The sequence below is a fragment of the Thunnus maccoyii genome, chromosome 24 (genome assembly GCF_910596095.1).
Source record: "Thunnus maccoyii chromosome 24, fThuMac1.1, whole genome shotgun sequence".
Taxonomy (NCBI): Eukaryota; Metazoa; Chordata; class Actinopteri; order Scombriformes; family Scombridae; genus Thunnus; species Thunnus maccoyii.
The window spans coordinates 901,686-923,963 of record NC_056556.1 but is presented as its reverse complement, the minus strand read 5'-3'; the positions used below and the strand labels follow the sequence as shown (position 1 = coordinate 923,963).

General features: G+C 44.2%; 2 protein-coding genes across 2 annotated transcripts in view; one reads left to right on the top strand and one right to left on the bottom strand.

Moving 5' to 3' along the window:
• Positions 1 to 22,278, top strand: part of LOC121891678 (protein NLRC3-like) — a 1,105,688-nt gene that overhangs the window by 740,289 nt on the left and 343,121 nt on the right. The gene's annotated exons all lie outside the window — the stretch shown is intronic.
• LOC121891746 (BCL-6 corepressor-like) overlaps positions 1 to 22,278 on the bottom strand; it is a 45,329-nt gene that overhangs the window by 19,881 nt on the left and 3,170 nt on the right. The window contains exons 2-6 of the mRNA XM_042404327.1: positions 21,306 to 21,387; positions 15,323 to 19,045; positions 9,521 to 9,857; positions 3,881 to 4,303; positions 2,529 to 2,765 (exon numbers count right to left, since the gene is read on the bottom strand). Of these exons, the coding sequence (XP_042260261.1) occupies positions 2,529 to 2,765; positions 3,881 to 4,303; positions 9,521 to 9,857; positions 15,323 to 19,045; positions 21,306 to 21,308 (4,723 nt within the window). The 5' untranslated portion in view covers positions 21,309 to 21,387. The remainder of the gene's footprint in view (positions 1 to 2,528; positions 2,766 to 3,880; positions 4,304 to 9,520; positions 9,858 to 15,322; positions 19,046 to 21,305; positions 21,388 to 22,278) is intronic.

Sequence of the window (22,278 nt, the reverse complement as noted above, 5' to 3'; positions counted from 1 at the left end):
AATATTCACATTTAAGAAGCTGAATCAAACATCAGCGTTGTGGACGGTTGGTCGGGACTAAACAAGACGTTTTACCATTTTAAAGATCAAACAACTGATCGATTGATTGAGAAAGTAATCGACACATTAATAGATGAAGATATGTATATTCGATCAGCTTCAGCCTCGTCGGGCTCTGTTATATTTCTAGAGGAGAAATAAAATAGTTTGGGAGTCAGAAGTGAAATTTAAAGCTTCGCAGCTGCTCGTGTGACGTCACGTTGCGACTTAATTGGATTTATTTAGTTTGAGTTGAAGTGAATTTGACTGAAGAGACGTCCTGACGGGAACATGTGGAGAAACAGAAGAAGAAGAAACAGAAGAAGAAGAAGAAGAAGAGCCGCTAACACGTTCCCTATGCATTACTCTCTGTGTGTGTGTGTGTGTGTGTGTGTGTGTGTGTGTGTGTGTGTGTGTGTGTGTGTGTGTGTGTGACAGCTTCATCTGGGAGATGTTAGCCGGCTATTAGCACGCCACGGGGCCGCAACGGGTTCATACACACACATATACACACACACACACACACACACACACACACACACACACACACAGCGTCTGTGTTATTCCACTCGTGTGCTCCGACATTCACAGAGAGAAGACAGATGAGAGGAGGAGGAGGAGGAGGAGGAGGAGGAGGAGGAGGAGGAGGAAACGAAGAGGAGGAGATGATGACAGCGGAGACATTTCAGCAGCTTTTCTTGCTTCTCCGCAGCGCTGCCTTCAAAATGAAAGCTTTCCTGAGGCCTGTTTCACTAACGTGACGCGCGAGCGGAGACGTGTCTGTACACCGTGATGAAACATCTGGACGGTCGTAACGCCGCCGACTGTTTCCATCGTTTCCTGTCTTTATTAGCAGTTTTATTTTAATAAAACACAAGACTAATGTATTTTTTTCAGTCAAACTCTTGAGCACATAAACCCACCCAGCTTAAAATTAAACTATTATTAACTACACCTGAAAATCTCATGACTATATATCACATAATGTAAGTCAACGTCGTTGTTATGGTTTCCTTAAATCAGATGTTTTTTTTTAACAATTGCGACATTTTACAGTTTGAAAAATAAACTGGTCACTTCTACCAGACCAGTATCACGCTGAATCGCGTCATACACCCGCCGGTTGCCCCTAAATTCCACCGGGCGCGTGTGCGTTGCGTTCCGGCTCCGACGCGGCTGCGCTACAGATAGACGCCTTGTCTATTTTTTTACGGAGGCCGCGTCAAGCAGCACAGAGTAGATCAAGCTGGGCAGGAAGTCAGACACAGAAACAGCATTGAGCATCCGGTCGATTTTCAAAATAAAACACCCCGCGCATATATCAACAATAAACGCAATTAAAACAGACGAATAAAGAAACCATTTAACTACGCAGCCTAATTAACCACAGCAGAGGCACAAAGATCAAGGAAATGACCAAATCAACGAAAGCTGAGCAAGTTAACAAAATTGGGACAGTTTAGTTGCCCTGCTACTGCAGTAATTACGGTAGCCTTGAGGCACTTTACCAGCTTTGACTAGGCTGCTGTAATTACTGTAGTAGGAGTGCAACTGACTTTAAACAGCGGAAGGCTTCCCCGCAGTGAAGACGCTCCGCCTCTGACGCGTTCCCGGTGGAATAGGGCGCCACGCAGAGGACGGAGCAAAACCGCGTCGGAGCCGGAACGCGGTGCACACGCGGCCGGTGGAATCCCGGGGTCAGCGTCACGCTGTGCCTCGTCTGCTCGATGCCAACAACTCCATCTAGCAGCCGTAGTAATTATGACCCGGAGAATGACGTCTATATAACGTGACTCATTAGGAGGAGTCGGGTTGCTTAGCAGCAGGAGACCAGCGTTCACTTCCTGCTTCCAACCGTGAGCGTCACGTTTGTAACTACGGTTTTAACCCTAATCACGTTTCAAGTGATCATTTGAACCCAAAACATGATGTTTCCCTAAACCAGACCAGACCGTAACCACAGCGTTGTCACATCATTAGTGCTGCAGTCTGCTGGTCGATATGTTCTCGTCCGACTAAATTCTCATTGGTCGAATAATCTCCGTGTTATTTTCATAAGGAGAAAAGTGCTACATCAACAGCTTTCCAGGATTAATCCATTATTTCCTGCGGCGGGGGGGACAGACTAACAAATTACCTGTGAAAACAACGGGGGTGTATTCAAAACACCCCCGTTGTTTTCACAACTTTGAACTCGCCCAACCTGATGGAGACTGCTGGGTCTAACTGTACTCAACGTTTACTGAATCAGTGTTTCTCCATAATGACACAACGAGAACCCCCGCCAGGCCGACAGCGTTTGGGAGTCTCTGTCCAGTTCCCCCCCCCCGCGACTAATCCATTAGTTGAAGACTAAGCAGCTGCCAAACATCAACGAGCATTAACGTCTCTTTCTGTAAACATCCTGTCATGTCTGAATGAAGCTTTAAGGAATATTCATGCAAAAGTCAACTCTGTAGCAGAAATGCTGCGTGCTTTGTTAGTTTTACCTCTCGGGACGTCCCTCCTCACAAACGTGGGGTCACACCAGCTCCCGTTAACCTCTGACCTCCCCCTGATGGGCGTGACGTCCTGCTGGCTCATTCTGAACTTCCTGTCGACCTCCACCGACCTTGGGCCGCCGGGCAGCCATTGGCTGAGCTCCCCGGGGAGGCGGGGCTTGTTGAGCCGGAGGCCGTTCAGCTCGATGCAAACCTTCAGCTTCTTCACGTCGTCCAGTGTCGAGTCTGTGATGTTTAACAACCAGGAAAGAAGAAACAACAATCAGAGATTAGAAGAAGAAAAAAATAGAGAAAAACGTTACAGCAAATGAATATGAGGAGAAATATTATCCAACAACTGATTAAGATAAATAAAAATGCCCATCAATGATGAGGAATACAATATAAAAGGTCATCAAGCACTACAGATTCTGTATATACAGTCGTGTATCGTCGTCATAGTGATAAAATCTCTGTATAATGAGAATATAAGAGGACCCAGTATGGAACCCTGTGGTACACCAGATGAAATATCTGATATCTACTTATTAACACTGATAAATACTGAAAAACTAAAACTAAACACTTATGAGGAACATAAAAGAAGAGTCAATGAACGATGAAAGAAAAATGCAAAAACAAAGAAAAGTTAGAAAAAGCATAAAGGCCGATAACTTGTAAGGAAATAAAGACCAAAGACTAAACATCAAGTTATGATGGAAATATGTCAGAATTACAGCTAGATTCAACTTTGTCTGTGTTTTAAAACATGTTACTGTCTGTTTTCTGATGTTTTACATACAAAATGATTAATCAAGTAATAATAGTATAGTAATAACTAAAAAAACTGGAAAATTGAATCATGAAAAATAGACTTTGAAAACAATAAAAACAGACGAAGTAGCAGGTATCTTGGACACTTCTGAAATTGGTGTCAGTATACAGTTGGTACAAAATTGGACTGCGAGGTTACATTACAGTCTGAATCCCAACGTTTACCATCATGTAAACAGTTTGAGAACCTGGAACAAGACAGAACTTTTGACGTTCTGGTTTGAAAAATGACTGAAACGTTTCATCATTGCAGATTAATTGTTGCAGCTCTACTTATCACTTTCCAACATTTCATCAAACCAGTGTTTTATGTTTGTCTCCATCTCGATGAATTTAGGGTAGATGGTGAAAACACAAGAGACAACGATGGAAATAAATCGTTCTATCCATAACAAAGTCTAATAAGTTGTGTTTTATGATGAATTAGAAAGTTATCAATTAATTAAAACCAGTAACTTCTTTCTTAAATGTACCAAACGACACCGAGAGGACAGAAACCAAACAAAGACGAGTTTCTGAAGTCTTACCGTTGGTAAATTTGGTTTTCTTGTTGGAATTTCCCATCCGGTCGTCGTCCTCCCTCCCTCTCTTCAGCCGGCTGCTGATGATGCTGCTCTGGTGGAACGGCTCCAGGCTGAAGATCCGCCTCCGGTTTATCGCCACCATGCTAGGAGTCGAACCTCCGAGTCCCGGCGCGGAGGTCGGCGTGGAGGCGTTTCCCTGAAACAGACCTCTGGCTGCCGGCAGAAACCTTTGTTGTTGTTGTTGTTCCGGCTGTGAGACAAAACTCCTCTCCTCGTTCTTCTTCTCTTCATGTTCTTCATCTTTCTTCTTCTTCTCCTCCTCCTGCGTCGAGCCGTCGTCCTTCTCTCGGAGGACTGGGAGGTGTTCGGACTGGCGACACAGCGGCAGGACGGGGAAGCGACTGTGAGGGCAGGATGGATGTAAACCTGCATGAAAAAGACAAAAATAATGACGGTTCATTGGGGGTGTTTTGAGTTGCTTCGGTTTCACTTGTAGTAAATTTGTTTTGCTCTGAAGTGTCGGTTAGTCCGACCATCCATCCAAGCTTCAGTTTCAGAACAATATGTTTTAACAAGGACAGGAAACATGTTTGGTTTCTCATCCTCCTCCTCCTTGTTAATCTACCATCATTTATAAGAGCGTCTTCAGGAAACACCTCTTCAGCTTGGATGGATTAAGATGGATTTTGGGAAACAAGGCTGCGATTGTATAAGATTTACGGTAAATTTTTCTGCTCCAGTATAAATTCTATCTGACCTCTCTTCTAGCACCATCACCGGGACAAAACTTCCATCTTTAATCAAGAAATATCATCCGATTGTCTTTTATCAGCACATTCAGGTTCCAGAGGTACAAAGAAAAAACTGATGGATTCGACCCCGAGACACTGATATGACACATTCAGGACAAATTATATATTTAAGCCCATGGAAGATCATCCTAAATTTACCCATCAGCAGTCCAGTTGCATTCTGGGTAATCTAGACGCCAAGTCTTGACAAACCTCTCCGGTGAGGTTTTGCTGCATCGTGATGATACTGCATATCAGCCATTATTGATAAATGTATGTAAACATAAACATGTTTGATAAAACTGTATTAACATGCAGCGACCAGAGTGAAGTGCAATGCTAAATCTGCGGAGGACTTATATTCAGATTAATACGGTATTTTGAGAAAAAAGTTGTTTATTAAGGATCTTTATGCAACAAATTTTCTTCTTGAAATAATTAGATAATTATCATGACATCATAATTATTGCAAAAAAAGATGACAAGATAATTAATTCTTGGTTCTTGATATCACGATGGCCACTCTTGTTTTTCCCACAAGTGTTAGTGTTTAATAAACGCAGAATCACCAGAAATAATTTATTTTGTTAACTTTTCACTCCAAAAAAACCCCAGAAGTTGTGTAAAGACACAAACCTGCTACCTGGCTGTGTTTGTGTTTGTTTGACCTTTGACCTCCAACACTCACAGGTTAGGTGAAGCCATCTCATTACAGGAAATCAATTCTTAAACACTGACTCAGATTTCACTGTGTGTGTGTGTGTGTGTGTGTGTGTGTGTGTGTGTGTGTGTGTATTAGCTTCACACAGCTTTCAACTCTCTCTCTCTAGATGCTTAAAAGCAGCCGAGCAGATCAAAGACAGTCGCCTCTCTCTCATCTTTCTGTTCTTTTATGTCTCTCGCTCACTTTTTCCATCTTTTTCTGTTTTTTTTTTATCCTTTCTCTCCTCTGTCATCCCTTCTTCTTCCTTATCTTCCTTATCTTCCCATCTCATCTTCACTGACTCTCTCTCTCTCTCCTGATCATCCGACTCACCATGCGTCCCGTGGCTCCCGGCCACATTATGCGCCATGGCAACGGGCCACGAGAGCCGATCGTCATGGCAACGTTGTTGTCTGGGCGCGTGCACTGAACACTGCTGCTACAAGAAACAAAAACAACCCTGAGAGCTACGGCTGGCCAGACAGATGCTGCGTGCTCCTGACCGACTAAACGTCGCCGTGAACCTTTATCCTTTATATCAAATAAAAGCAAAAACAAATCTGGAAAAAAATGCACCAAATCAGGATTTTGCACCTTCTAAATTTGATAGTTAACCACTTACATTGTATTGACATGGCCACTGATGTACACTGATGTGGTTTTGAGTGCACTGACTCACGCTGCAGCTAACAGGAGAAGCTGAATGTGACGGCATTAAAGCCAGATTCAACCCGATTCGCTCTCACGCCATGACGTTTCAAATGTATTTATCAACCGAAAGTTTTGTCATTAATAAACTTCTTCAAGTCATTGAAGCATTTTCTGAACTTTGTTAATTTTGGTGGTAACAGACCGACAGCCTTCATCTTAAGCTGAACGCGAAATGCAGGAAATTAGGGTTTTGCGCTTTTAGTGTGATGTGCAGGCGCCCTTCCTCCGCCGGAGCACTTTGAGTCAGCTGCAGGGTCGTTTCGCCCCTACCCAGTACATCTCCCAGTGGAGGGGGGGGGGGATGGGGCCAACTGGGGCCATCTCCCATCACCCCCTGCAGCTGCCCCTATTGGGGGTGTTGAGCCCCGAAAAAACTGTCCCTTCTCCGTTGCGACAACCAACACCTTGACTTCTCAGTCTCTTCTGCCAGTTCTTTGATGGTCTTCTGTAGACTCTCTTCAGTTGTACCATCTGTAAGGAGAAGTTGGTTTGCTGATTTGCCCCAAAAGCCGAAAGCATCCAACTTCTGCTGGGTGGATGGTTGCGGTCCAGCCAGCCTCAATGCACTCTGCTGGCAGTTCAGAGTACTTCAGCTGCATGAACTCATATGCTGATGGTATCCCTTCCTCCCAAGCGATAGTAAGTTCAATAATTAGGACCTTCTTGGCAGCTGTGGACCACATCACGTCATCTGGTCTGAGAGTTGTTTGTGTGATCTCAGGTGAGAAAACTAGCTGCTTGACCAGGTCAACACACGTTTCCCGTTCATTTCCAGGAGTAAGAACACATGTCGTCTTTCCTGCTGCTGGCTCCTGTCGGTTCTCTCTGGACTTGACAAAGGGAATGAATGTTTGCTGGTGACCTGAGAAGCCGTTTGGCCCCACCCTGCACTTCTCCAATAGCTCTGCCAGCTTTCTCAGCTCCTGGTTGTGCCGCCACCTGAAGCGTCCCAGTGCCAGAACAACCTTGCACCCTGACAGGATGTGCTGAAGGCCTGTGTTGCTGTTGGGAGAGGTTTCAGGGACATGGAAGGGTGTCATATATTGCCCTTGTCAAGAAGTTGAGTCATGTTTGTGGAGTTCGCCAGATGTCTGCCCAGCTGATGCCTCTGCTTGTGGTGCCCTGGGACACTGCCTTGATGAGGTAGCGCTCCTGCTCCACCTGTGTGACCTCCTCCACGACCATGGTCTTCCTCTGCTCCCCTGTGGCTTTGGACCAGACCTGCACAGGTTCTCCCCAGTCCAATCCTGCCAGACTGTCTTGCACGCTTCCCAGGACCTCTTTGTGCTGCAACCTACTGATGGTTTGGTCCACCTCTGCCTGTGCCTCCACCTGTGCCCTGAGTGGACATCCACCTTTGTGCTCCTCATCAGTTGGTCCCTGGACTTCCTTAGCTCGAGTATGAGACGGGTTTTCTCCTGCCTGTATCCAAGGCCTCTTGCCAAAGAGTCCTGAGTGAGAGAAGCAGCAGGGGAGGCCCAGCTACTCCCTGATGTAAGTGTTGGAGACGCCGTCCATCCTGCTGGCTACCGATGATGGGATTTTGCTCACTTTCAGAGGTCACATGACGTGCTGGTAAATTGTGAACTGGTAGCACCACACCTTAAATTTCCCCGAGAGCTGGCTGCTGTCAATCCTTGCCAGACCATCTGCCAGCTGCTTCTGTGCCAGCCTCCCCATCTGTCTGTCAGACAGCTCTGATGTGTACCGCCTCCCAAGGCTTTGGATAGGTTGCTCCGCCAGCTGTGGAATTTCCTTTCCTCTCACTCCTTTCCTAATCGAAAGGCTCCGTGACTTTGAAGGCTTAATCTTCATCCACGCTCATGTCACCGGCTCATCAAGGCGCTTGCGAGGAGCCTTGCTGTGCACGGGGCTGTCTGTAGGATGCTTGTGACGTCACAGAGGAGCGAATCTGTCTCCGGATGGTAATTTCAGGGCCTCTGAATACTTGTCTGGCTCCAATGAGGATTATCTCGAAGACGGCCACAAAGAGTACGGGAACCGAATTCCAGCTGTTGCCATCCCGTTGTAAAGCCTTCTAGGGAGAAGCACATGTGGAGGTTGCTGAAATAACTTGGCTATGATGTCGGTGACGCTGGTTGGTATGTGAAAAAATTCCAATGCGAAATCGATCAGCTCGTGTGGCACCGAGCCAAGTAGAACCACACCACATGTAGATCACCCCTCTATCTTCTGGCACGCTTTACTCCCAGATCATGGAGGAGTATTCAGTGCATCCCGGGAAGCCTGGGAGTCCAACCTTTAGGCAACTTGTGTCCATGTAACCATCATCACCGTCATTTCTAGCCAGAGCAGAAGATCTTTCCTTCCACGTTCAATAAGGCAATACTTCTGAACTGGCTGACGGTGGTGTGAATTAGCCTCCGATTGCAATCCTGTTCCCAAAAGTGTATCATCTCATAGCTTTTTTTTCATTAATGAGAATCAGAATCATCTTTTTACTGGCCAAATATGTTTACACATACAAGGAATTTGACTCCATTTTAGTGGCTCTCAATGTACCAACACAGAATAACAACTCAACAATCTTCAGTAATGTACACAAGGAATGTATATATGCAGGTGAAACCATTTCTGCGAACTGTAAACAGGATGTAAATAGTGTAAAGAAGTGAAGGACGTTACTTTATAAACATATAAGTAGATGCACAGTATATACAGGCTGTTCAGTTACACAGTAGTGAGTGGAATGTATTGCACATTTGTATTTTAGAGTAAAATAGATAAATATGATTTATAGGTGTAATGTGTATTATTGTATTGGGTATCTGGTGGTTTTGGTGAACAGTGCTCTGTAGCGCCTCCCAGAGAACTTGATTTTTAAATTTGCGATTGAAATTGATTCCTAAAGGTTTTAATTATTAACTCACAGTTTTGTCATCAATAAACCTCCTTACTTTTAGCCCTAATTTAAAAACAGGGATTTTTGCATTTACAACTTTCTCTGCAGGTGTGACAAGAAAATCTAGTTTGTCTCTGATGTGGAAGAGAAAGTGTGAAACAACCGCTGTCAGTGTGTGAATGTGAACACTTGGCTTCCTGGAGAAAATGAGGGCAGCGGTGTGCTCGGCTTAAAGCGAGCGAGGTGCACCGAGAGTTCAAATCTGTGTGTGTGTGTGTGTGTGTGACGTGCACACTCTCACACACACACACACACACACACACACACACACACACACACACACACACACATAAAAAAGGAAAAAGAGACAAAGACAGAGAGCGACTTCAAGCGAGTTAGATCAACCGAAAAAAAAAATGTGTGTGTGTTTTTATGTCTTTTGTGGGGCTGAGTGTGTGTGTGTGTGTGTGTGTGTGTGTGTGTGTGTGTGTGTGTGTGTGTGTGTGTGTGTGTGTGTGTGAGCGTGTGTGTGTGCGTGCACGTCATCCTGCAGAACTCTCCGGAAATCCTCTTACCTCTCGGTGCCTCGGCGGCGGCTGCAGAGGGAGTTCTTCCTCCTCCTCCTCGCCTCCCCTCGCTCTGCTGGCAGCGCTCCCACCCTCCTCCTCCTCCTCCTCCTCCTCCTCCCTCTTTCTTCTTCCCCTCCTCCTCCTCCTCCTCCCCCTCCTCCTCCTCTTCTTCCCTCCCTCCGTCTCCCTGCTGGCCGTCTGCCAGCTCCTTCTCCCCTGCTGCTGCCATCGCCGCTGCTGTCATCCCTTCTTCTTCTTCTCCTTCTTCTTCTTCTTCTTCTTCTTCCTCTCCTCCTCCCTCTTTCTCCTTCAGCTCCAGCTCAGAGAAACGCAGCATTGCACGCTGGGAAAATATGAAAAAGGATAAATAAAACAACATCAGAGAGAAAAAGCTCTTTTTTTTCTACTGGGCAAGTCATGTGCTGAGCCTGAAACACAGGACTAGAAGTGTTTGTTTTTAAAGTGCAACAAAACGGAAAATGATCCAGACTGCGAGTGGTTGTTCGGACGCTGATTCTGTTCTGCGTCTACGTACAACTTGTATGATGTTTTTCTAAGCACAACATTCATTTGTGACCAGAGTGAGACCACCTCCTCCACAGGGTCTCTGTGAGCTTGTTTTGTTCAGATCTGCACAAAAGAATCAGACCAAGGATGAAAACCAACCAGAACTACGGGATTAGTGAATAAAAATAATTTGAAACCAAAAAATGTACCACAAGTGGTGCGACTTTAATTATGTCCCCCCACCAACTGGCACTTCCAACAGACGGACGGTGTCCTCTTAACGTTTCTAAGGTTATTATTAGCTTTTATAAATAAACATATCGATACGCTAGCCATCGAGTAGCTAAAGCTAACATTATTTAGCCAGTGTTGCTGAAGGAGTAACTTCGATCTGGTTAATGTTGGCTAGAGTCCCGTGTCGTCATGCTGTCATGGTGAAGCGAAAGACGTATTCATCATCTCACAGTTTTGTCTTAATAAACTTCTGTATTTCCAGCCCTAATTTTAAACTAAGATCAAACTGTACCAAATAAGGAATAAAATTTTGAGCTTTTATTGAAATTTGTCCAAAAAAATTCAGCATCTCATAGTGTTTTCATTAAAGAACAAATATTCTGCATATTTCCAGCTCTATATTTATATTCTGGGGCTTTACTGGAATATCTTCACATGATTTCCAGTTAAAAACTCCTTATTTATCTTCTACTGGTCCTTTATGCAGCCCCTCAGTTCAGCCTCTGTCTGAAACAGGCCGTTTTAGCTCCTGTCTCTTTAAGGCCCCGCCCTCCTGATGAGCCCACTCTGTTCTGATTGGTCAGCTTTCAGGAAGCTTCCTCCGGCTCCGGAGGCTACGTAAACAAACTATAGTAGCAGGATTTCACTTCTTTTTCTCCTTCTTTATCCATCTGTACATGTTGGAGCTGAATCACATCTGAAATATGAGAGTGGACGACACATGGAAACACCTTAGCAACCACCTTGGCAACCACCTTAGGAACAACCTTAGCAACCGAGATTACAAAACGGACAGCTGTTTGTGAGCAATGTGTGAACAATCTGATGAAATCATGATGAGGAGGAAGTTGAGGTAACTCTGCAAATGAAGCATTCAGAGCATGTTTGACTTGCAGGCAGCATTTCTACCTCAAGTTTTGGAACTTTGACCATGTTTAACATCCGACACCAGAACAGGATATAAATGATTAAAAAAAAACACTAAAAGCTGAATATGTCCCCTTTAATGCTCTTCCAATGCGTCCAGCCTTAATTTCCAGCCAAGATTTTGCAGTCCATTTGGAGAAAGAAAGAGTCGTTGGGGTTAAAATAATTGAAGTTGCATCACTTGTTGTACTTCCAAACCATTAACCTGTCCCTCCTGAAATAAGCGACCAATGGGGACGCAGCCCTGAAACATCTGTAAACATGAAAAATTCAGCAAAAAAACGTAGGAAACGTAACAATATGACTTCTTTTATTGTAAGTTTTGCCTCTTGAGTTCATTTTTTGGTTTCAGCTATTCAACTATTCATATTATCTACTATTATTTCTTGTTTGATTCTTGGGAGATTTTGTTCAATTATTATAGAACAAATATCCCATAAAACATAACTGATTTACCATCATTTACCATCATCAGAAGACTTAGTTGTCTGAGAGACGGCAGCTTCCTTTGGTAGATATGTGGGGGATTGTCCCTTTAAAGAGAATCAGTGTTTGGTTTGGTTGCTTTCCTGCTCTGACTCCAGACCTTCAGTGATACTCAGATAATAAAAGCAGCTGTCAGCCAGAGGTGAGTTCTTGGCTATATTCTCTGGCAGCCGGAGCCTCGGGACACTTCAGGATTTCACTGCCTCGAACCACAAACACACCATAAAATATAAACTTTCAAAACTCACTCTGTGACCTCAGACTCTGCTGCTTTGAAGGAGGGAAAAAAACAAACTCCCTTCTGGCATTTCAACAGACAAACTGAAGAAAATACTAAAAAAAAAAAAAAAAAAAACAGTGAACAGGTGCTGCTGAGATACATTCCAGAAAACAGAAAGTTTTGAGATTTTTTTTCCTTTTAAATACAAAATCTTAAATTGTTTATCCTCCTGGAGAGCAGGAACAGGATCAGAAAACTTAATGTAAATACGACAATCTTTTTGTAAAAGTGAAAGATTTGGCCTGAAGGGGGGGGCACTATAAAAAGTGCCAACAGTTCCTTTTGAGCTTTTAACTTTAATTTCTGTCAGTGTTCTCAATTTAAACTCCATTTGATGCTGAAACGTCCTCCCTCGTTTATATTTTCAGGGCTTAACCCTCAACCGGCGCTTCCACTGCTTTCAGCATTCTCACTTCAACTAATACTAAAATTACAAAGCTGGAACTACGACCTGCTTTTCAACTCTTGTTTTAGCACTTTCACTTCAACTACTTTCAGTACTTAAATGTGATCTTGTGCTTCAATTTGTTTCAACTAACACTTCAACTTCTTTCGTCTTACTTAATACTTTCATTGAATACTCCTCAACTGACACTTCAAAATGCTTTCAGCACTTCCGCTTAAACTTACCCTTTAACTTCTTTCAGTTTGTGCACTCCGAGGAGGTTTTCAACTCAATTTGGTGCTTAAATTTCATCTGCCACTTCAACTACATTTAGTGCTTATTCTTTCAGCACTCATTTCAACTGCCACTTCAACTTTCTTCAGTGTTTCGACTTCAGCCGAAACATCAGCTTCATCAAGTGCTTCTGCTTTATCTATCGCTGCCATACAGATACTTTTCCAAAGCTTTCAAGATTCAAATTTTAAGACATTGAAGCGGTGACAAATATTACCACTTCAATTTTTCAGTGGAAGCAAACATATGGAAAATGTGTGTTTTTCACATGCAAACTGAAAACTTAATGACAATCTGACCAGCTCATCTCACTCAGGACAGAAAATTACAGTCTCAAAGTTTCAAGTAAATTTGAGGATTTGAAGGCACTAAAACAAAAAAATAAGGACAAATTTATGATTGACCTTCATCTGCTGGAAGATCAAAATATTTAACTCAGGGCCAGAAAACAATAATCAATATTTTTAGATGTAAAATTGAAAACTGCTTTAAAAAGAGGAATAATTTTGGGGGGAATTTGTTGGCATGTTTTGATGCTTTAACATAATTTTTGGGAAGTTTACACAGCAGCAACAACCCTGGATCCTCCATGATGGAAGACACACAGGAATCATCACTTTCTCTCTGATCTTTAAAACATTTCATGATTTACTCTGTCTGCTCTACATGAAAACATTTCTGATATGTGCCACACTGAGACACTCCAACCACGAGTGCCATGCTAAGACGTGTATCTTGTAACCGCTGGTATCCACAGGTAACCATTGGTAACCGCTTCCCGTTAGCTCCCTGACAGGCCTGTATTTCTAGCTCACGTCATTCTGCCCTGACCACAAACCCATTTTAAAAATTAATGGCCCGTGAAACGATCTACAAATCCATCCGACGCTGCCGCCCGGAGCCGGCAGCACCCGAGGGCGTAGGAGCGAAATGTGAGTTAATTTGAGTGGTAACCTCCTCCCCCTCCTCCTCCTCCTCCTCCTCTTTCTGCAGCCACGACTGACCGAGCAAACAGCCTTCCAGAGGGAATAAACAGCCTGACGGCTCAACTTTCTGCCCAGAGAAAGACCACTGAGGCGGGGACTCATAAAACAATTTAATATTTTTTTAATTTAGATTGAGATAAAGAAGTTAAATATCTGGAGAAAAAGGTAAAAAGTTATGTATGAAACGTCCAAATCTCACCTGTACAACACATTGTTTTGTTTTGGTTCCATTAAAATACATTAAAGGGACCAAAGACATGAGGCTTGAAAGATTTTTGTGTCTTCTTGGTAAAAGTTTTGGTGAATGACTCAGAGGCAGTTTGATTATTTATTTATTCTTACTTCAATACAAACCAGTTTCCATCAGGAAAACAAAACAAGGCTAATCTTGACTCCAAGGACAAGGAGGAAGAGGAGGATTTCATTAAAAGTACCACGTTCCTTCAGTCCTCCATCTGGCAAAGGATGAAAAAGGAGGAGGAGATTTAATTTGAGAGGAAAGGAGGATCTCAAGGGGAAAAGGAAAGAAAAAGAGGAATAATAACAAGAATAGGCGGAGAAAGAGGGAAAGGAGTTGAGAGATAGTTGAAAGGAAAAAGACGAAGATAAATATGTATGCAGAGAGAGACAGAGAGACGCTCTTCTTTCTGCCACCATTTTCTTCATTTTTCGGGGGGAAAACCAGCAGGTTAACAGTCGCCTGGAGCCAAACACACACAGCCGGTGTGTTGTCCTAACTCGACCTCAGCACGACCCAAAACATTTGCAGACGGAAAAGGAAGATGAGGAAAAAAAAAAAAAAAAAAAAGAAGAAAAAACGACTCCTTAAACATCTTAAACCACCCTACTACACTCACACTACAAAATCCTCACACACCATCTCTTTATAGGTTTCAAAACCTTCTACAGAGTTAATATTTTGATGACACCCCATTACCACTTCCAAACACCTTTTAACAGCTGCTGGAATCTTCCACAAGCCATGAAGTCACCAACAACAACTGTCAATCAATGAATAAAAGTCAGTAAAAACAAAACAAGGACCAACTCTTAACAATATTCCTCCGCAGTGCTACTTATGGTCAAGAACTCCGTTTTGTGGTACCTGAAAGGTACTGTGTGATGGCTTTATTGGACCAATATGAAGTACTCAGTGCTTCTTCCACCACTGCATAACATAAGACAAACCAGAGGGTCAAAACTCCAGCCCATAGCTCTTTTCCAACATGCTTTAGCTGTGGGATTAAATCCACGTTACTGAGAAAAGGAAGGAAACAATCATCAGCTTTTTGTTAACCTATGAAAATGTTTTGTAAGGTCATAACGTGAAAAGATAAGTCTCGAAAACACTGGATGTGACAACATAAAAAACAAAACGTATGTTTTTCATGAAAAGAAACAAAATTATTTTGTACATTTAGAGCTATTGTGTTGCTTCAGACTTAACATTTATAGATCAACTGTGTAATTTGTTATATAAACCTTTTGAGAGCGGAGACAGAAACCTTACAGCAGTTATATGGTAACTTCTCCAGTGGTGACTTGCTGGTAAAAGACAGATTTGTACAGTGGAATTAGACCACTATGAAAGCCTGTTTCCTGTCAGTGAGTGCTTTGATAAATACACAGCACAAAGCATAAGAAAACAAATCCAAACAGTACAATAGAGAAAAAGAAAAGGAGAATTTAAATTTAAACAGGGATCTTACCTGGAGCGCTCTCTGCTCTCTGCTGAGCTTGCTGGAGTCAGCGTAAAGCTCCGTGGTGACGCATTTAAACCGGTCCCCCACATAGCCGGATGAGTTGGCGATGCGCCTGGTGAGACCGGAGCGCCGGCACTTGCTGCCGCCGGGGCCGTCATCCTCGTCAAGATTCATGATGTCCTGGAAGTTTGTCTTTTCGTCTCCACTGCTGGTGGTGGCGAGGACGGAGTTTGATGTCTCTTTCCTGGGCCCTGTCTCACTGGAGGAAAGGCCTTCACGTGTTAGGTCTTTATCAACTGGTGGTTCTTGAGTTAAGTCCGCAGGCATCCTGGTAAAGCCAGCATTGGTCGGATTGCCAGGTGAAAGATGCCGACAGGTTGGGCCCCGAGGAAAATTGTTTCCATATGTTGGAACCCTGGAGTTGTTAATTACACAGGTTTGGTTATTTCCAAACACCTGGCCCTTAGAGAAGCTATTTCCACAACTCAGACCACTAAAGTTATTCTCAACCCTAAGACTGATGTTTCCACACGTTGGGCGCACAACATTGCGGTTTTCACAATTTGTAAATCCAGGATTGATGCTCCTGCAGTTTGGAGCCACAGGGTTGGTATTTCCACGAGTTGGACTGCTGAAAATTCTGGGTTCACAAGTTGGAGTCCTCAGAGGCAAATTTCTGCAACACGGACCCACAAAACTTCTGTTGACGAAATTTGGACTGTTGACATCTCCACTGTTACACATGGGACCTTTTGGGTTCATGTTAACACTCATGACCCCACCGGCTGGGACCCTGGGATTAAAACTCCTGCATGCTGGGACCTGGGGACTAAAATCTCTATCACTGCTGCAAACTGGACTGTCTGAATGACAGTTGCCCTCATAACCTGGACTCCTGGGGCTGCTGACTGTACACACTGCTCCCATGATGCTGCTAGAATTGGTACAGTCACTAGAAGAACTTTCTTTGCAAACAGAACCTAATGAGTTACCATGTCTGGAAGGGCTTTGCTCAAGATTAACATTTTTATTAGTTGGGGTCACCGACTTAACGTCATTATTAGTGCTATTCCCTTCAGCACCATCATCCCCACCACTAGTGCCACCTTCTGTCACGTCCTCGGTGCGATCAGAGGCTCCAGTTTTACATTTTCTTGAGAACTGTTGTGGAGAAGTTCGGGCACAGCGCATTGTCTGCTCCTCTGGGATATCTGAGACTGGACTCAGTGGCTCTTCATCTTCCGGGATCTCCTCTGGGATCTCCTCACTAGTGGGAGGAGGTGAAGAGTTGTGATGAGGAGGTTGTGACTGGGAAGTGTGGGGTAGTAATCCTTGTCTGTGCTCTGCAGCCTGGCTGGGGGGGAGGGCCTTTGGAGGCCGTGGATCTCTTTCTTGGATGTGGTTACAAGCACCACCACCATGCTTTGAAGAATCTTCTCTTCTGGTAAATGTGGAGCTGTGCTTGTTGGTGGACAAATCTTCATCGGCCTCATCACGCACCAGGTCAATACAAACTATGTCATCTCTGACAGTAGAAGCTTTTACAGTTTGGTTTGTGGACTTGTCTCTCTCATTGTCACACTTGTGGGAGCTGTCAGCTTCTGGTCTTTCCTGGTTCCTGTACGGTTCTGCATTCCAGGTTTTATCCTGTGTCTCAAGTCGGTCAAGACCTGGGTGGGCCATCCCCTTGGAATTCTTGTATGTCATGAAGTCAGCCTGGTTTGGATGTACTCCATATGGAAGGCCATGCTTTGATGCGACACGGGGGGGGTAAAAGCTGCTGCTGCCAAGCAGGACTGGGTGGGGATAGACAGGTCCTTTGCCTTGCATGGACATGCGTTGCAGGGACATATTCTCAGCAACTGAGTATGGGATGTAGCGATTAGTGTAACCTAAGCCAGGAGGAAGGTATGAGTCACTGTAGATTTGGTTTGTGGTGCTTCCGTTTTCTATCCGAAGCTGCTGTTGCTGTGGATGAGGTTGGCTCTCTTGAGTGTCTGACTTAGCTGAAGATATGGTCTGTTTTCCAGAGCATGTACGAGTTTCTCCTTTACTGTTTGGAGGGATTTTCTCAGTATCAGTAGGAACTCGTGACCATTCAGCTTTGGACTTTACAGATGGGGATGATGCAGAAGGTCTTCCCACTGAGGCAGGGCTGGGGATACTGTTCACTTCAACTGTTGTCGAGGCAGGTGAGCTCTGAGGCTGTGACTGATGAGTAACACTGTCTACATTCTTGTGTTTCATAATTTGGGAGCCTTTGTTGTGGTCAGAAGTGATTGCTGGGGATGTACCCGGGACAACCCAAGGGGGGGGTGCAGTGCTGATCATCTCAGGACGATCTGGAGTCTTTGCTGATGTACTAGCAGGAGGGGATAGACCCTCTTTTAAGTGCTGCTCCTGGCTCGCTAGCAGCCCGAATCGGGATGGTGGTAAATACCCCAATTTGGCCAAGGCCTCTAATTTGGATGGGAATCCATTTGGGAATCCTTCCAACTCTTTGGCTGACAGATCCAAAGGTTTTTCTCCAGGGTTTTTGGCAGGCATTTGAGGTACAGCTCTGTCCAGTGAAGTCTTTGCAGGTGATTTACACTTCTCTGCACTACAGCGGTCTGAGCTGGCATCTTTGGTTTTGTTGCTGCCTGAGCGCATGGGAGAGCTGTGCTCAGAGCTCCGGCTGCTCATGTAGAAGGGATGTGATACTGAAAGTGAAGTTGAGGATGAGGACGTGCTCCTGTAAAGGGACTTTTGGAGGTCTGCAGTGGTGTTGCTGAGGGGTTGAGGTGGGGCAACTGAGCCTGGATGTTGGGATACTGGAGGTGACTCTAGGGCAGCTGTGCTTGCTGAACTGCTTACAGGGGCACTGCTGCTTCCACCATTGCTGCTACTCAGACTGCTCTTGGTAGAAGTGGGCTGACTGGACTTTGCACCACTGCTACTGCTGCCATGTTGTCGCTCAGTGTGGCGAACAGCTTGAGTCTGGGGCTCCTGGTGGATCTGAGGACTTGTGCTGAAGGCAGAGGGTTCCTGATGTACCTGAGAACCAAGACCCTGCAAGGCCTTGTCCTGGCAATGGGCCAGGGGTGAAAGGACAGCAGGAGCTGGAGGGGCTGTAGGGATCCTGATTGGAGGGCCTAGCTGGGAGGAGATATGGACTGGGGCATAAGGAGGCAGGTAGAAAAGTCTGTCTTCCCCAGGTGTGCTGCTTCCCGCCCCAGCGGCGCACAAAGACTGATATGCCAACTGCTGGTGGATGAAGGGGGATGGCTGGGACAAGAAGGAGGCCTTGTAAGCCATGTCCAGGAAGGGGTACATTGTCGCATCAGCATAAGGGCTGATCCAAGGTAATCTCAGGAAGCTGCTGGCGCCATTCAGGCCAAGTTCTGATGACTTATCATTGGGTCCGACTCGCCGGTCCAGACCCAGGCCATCACCTCCTGCAACAGGGACTACCAGGGGCTTCTGCAGCCCTGGTGGTGGGCTCTTATAAAGTCCAATATACCCATTTGCAGATTTCTGGCCATTGAGCAGGGTTACATCTGGTTTGTAAAGGAGATCATAGCCAAGTGGGAGGGAAGTGCCCGGCTCCTGGGGCTTTTCTGCAGAGAGAGGATGGATGCCAGGATAGAAAATTCCTCCATGGGGGCGGAGGTTTTCCCCCACCAGAGCGTTGCGGTCGATGCTGAGGGCAGCGAGCGGGTTCATCCTGAAAGCTGTGCTGGCATCCACCTGCAACATGGACAGGAGAGTCAAAATGAGTAATGAGAAGAAGAGGGGGCGGGACTGCAGATACAATGACTGCACAGCCGCATTCTTATGAAGAAGACTGATACGTACATCCAAACTGAAGTGACCCGGAACTTTTAATCATCATAACTAACTGTATTCTTATTCTCTCTCCTTGGTTTTTCAGTGTGCTACTCCGCTAACAGTTTTATACGTATAACACATCAAAATATGTGGCTCAATATCAGGAAGTGTGCTATAACCTTTGGTCTCAGCCTTCTGTGTCCAAAGCATTAAACTTTATCCCAAATGAAAACAGGTAACACTTTGAAATATGTTGGTTTAAATCTGCTTTTTTATATCTTTCTTTTATCTCTTCATGTATTTTATCCTTTTAACCACATCACAAAACTGCTGCAACAGTCCTGAATACTTTAGCACCCACTTAAAAAGGCAAAGAAAACTATTTTTGATGGATGTTGATATCAGTTTTAGTAAAGGAACACACAAGATTTCGTGTTCTTAACTGATTTTTGCCTAAATCACAGCCTACATCTCTTCTTCTACTTATTTCATTCAGTCATTATGTGCTAATTTCTGAGTGTCAAAATGAATATCAATTAATCTACCAATAATTGGTCTGTGAAATGTCAAAAAAAGGTTTAAAAATACGATCATATTGGAACATCATGTGTCATATTCATACTGATTTGGGACTTTTTGCCAAGAAAAGAAAGATTTAAATGATTAACGGATGACTAAAATAGTTGGCAACGTATTTTCTGTCGACTAATCATTTCAGCTCTAAAGTATAAAAACATGTTGCAATTTTTTAAAATTTTTAACATGTGTTCCCGACTTTAGCAACAAATGTTGTGATAACAAAGACGCCACCTCAACATTTACACATAGTAACAAAAGTAACGAACCTCTGAGGTTTAACAAGTGAATATCGCTATAATTTTCTCTTTTTAAAACTGCTAAATTAAGACTTTAACGCTGCCTTATGACGAGACGTTACATTTAATCCCAAACAACGCAGTCAGCTGGATATTAAATGTCTGCAGTATCGATTTGATCTGAGCGGTTCTTTCCTTCAGTACAGGAAATACTCTGAAATAAACCGTTAAGTGCCACACAGTTGAATTCAGCCTTCAAGGACAAACAGGAATGAAGGGAGGGGGGGGGGGGGAAGGATTTTGTTCATTTAGAGAATCTCCACTACAGGACATGAAGCCTGTGATTTCATTTTTCCTTTCATGGAGAAAAAAAATAAGAGCAGCCTTTTTTTTTATTTTTTTTATTTTTTATTTTTAGTATTCCTGGATGACATACGACGCCCGGAGCTACTCTTTCACTCTCCCTCGACAGATCCAGGAAATGGAGAGATGAAAAAAAAAGAGTGAAGGCAAAGGTGAGAGAGAGAGAGAGAGAGAGGAAGCCTGAAATAAACAAAGAGAGAGCGAGAGACGAAGGGAGAGCGTAGCAGGAGAGAGAGAGTCAGGGAGAGCGATATTGAAGGAAAAAAAAAACAGCCTAATTGAATTTCCTGTCACACGGCGTGGTGAACCATCTCTGATTGGCTATCAGCCGCAGGGCCATTAGGAAATTATCCAGGCAGCTGGGTGGCCGCCTGAGATGAGGAGGAAGCAGAGAGATCCTCCACTCGCTCTGTTTTTCAGGGCACCAGGAACGAAAGAGAAAAAATTAAAAATGAAAGAGATGGAAAAGTGTTGCTGGAGGAAAATGAAGCCAGAATATTTTTTTTTTCTGTATGAACACAAACCAGGAAATTATTTCTTTTTCCATTTGATTTTTAATTGGTTTTCTACAGTAAGTTACGCTTTTAATTTAAAAAAAAAAAAAAAAAAGGAAGACATGATGAATACAGATGTTTCAGCTGCTGTGACCTGAACAGGAGATGTTGTGGTGTCACATTTCCTGGTTTTGCCAGTTTTGACATTTGGTGACGTGTCGTGACGTGTCGTGACGTGTCGTGACGCGACATATCGTGAAATCTTCGGCATCGCTTGTTGTTTCTGTGGCACGATATTTCGTTACATGAACATAAACGTAGATTAAACTGGATTTCATGATGTTTGATCTCATATTTTTGAAAGAAATCATAGAATTACGTCATTTTTAAAGGATTCTGTTTCTGTTAGCTGGACTGTTTTTTCATTTGGATGGAGTTGATTGTACTTTTGGGTCATCAACACTACAAAAAAAAAAAAAAAAGCTTGAATTTAACCTTTGACCTTACCATGCTGTGAGCCTGCGGTCCTCTGGTTGACGCGTCAGACAGGACCGTCTGCCTCGAGGACGCCGCTCAGCTCAACATGTCTCTGCAGACGGAGAGAAAAAAAAAAACCACATGAGGGCTGTTTGTTTCCAGAACAGAAAGACTGACCCCAACGCTGGGGTTTCCATCCAAGACATGTCTTTTTAGCACTTCCTGTCTGCGTCTTTAAATAATAAATGGAGATGTTTTGATTAAATCTTTAGCGACGTAAGATTAGAACCAGAACTAGAATCTGTTAGCTTCAACACAAAGAAAACCTGTTTTAAAATCTGAATAAAAGTCAATGAAGTCTGGTGTTTGTGATGTTTCTGCCGTAAAAACGCACACAGAGAAAAAACACACACGGCTCCCCCCGTCTGCAGCGATGTTACGAGCCTCGACATCTGTGTGTGTGTGTGTGTGTGTGTGTGTGTGTGTGTGTGTTTTATCGCTGAGCCGGAGGACAGATAAGGCACGTCGCCTCGTTTCCAGAGGAACTCATAATCCAGCAGAGAGAGCGAGAACGTATCAGCGCTGCTCGACGAACACACACACAGCCGGCCGTCTGACGGGCTGACACACACACACACACACACACACACACACACACACACACACACACACACACACACACACACACACACAGTAATTGATGGCTGTTAGGGAGCTGGGATTTCAATAATGGCTCTTATCTCCAGACTATTGAAGGACAGCTGTGTGTGTGTGTGTGTGTGTGTGTGTGTGTGGGGCGCCCGTACCCATCCATCAAACCCCCCCCAACCCAAACACACACACACACACACACACACACACACACACACACACACACACACACACACACACAGATGTCGAGGCTCGTAACATCGCTGCAGACGGGGAGCCGTGTGTGTTTTTTCTCTGTGTGCGTTTTTGTGGCAGAAACATCACAAACACCAGACTTCATTGACTTTTATTC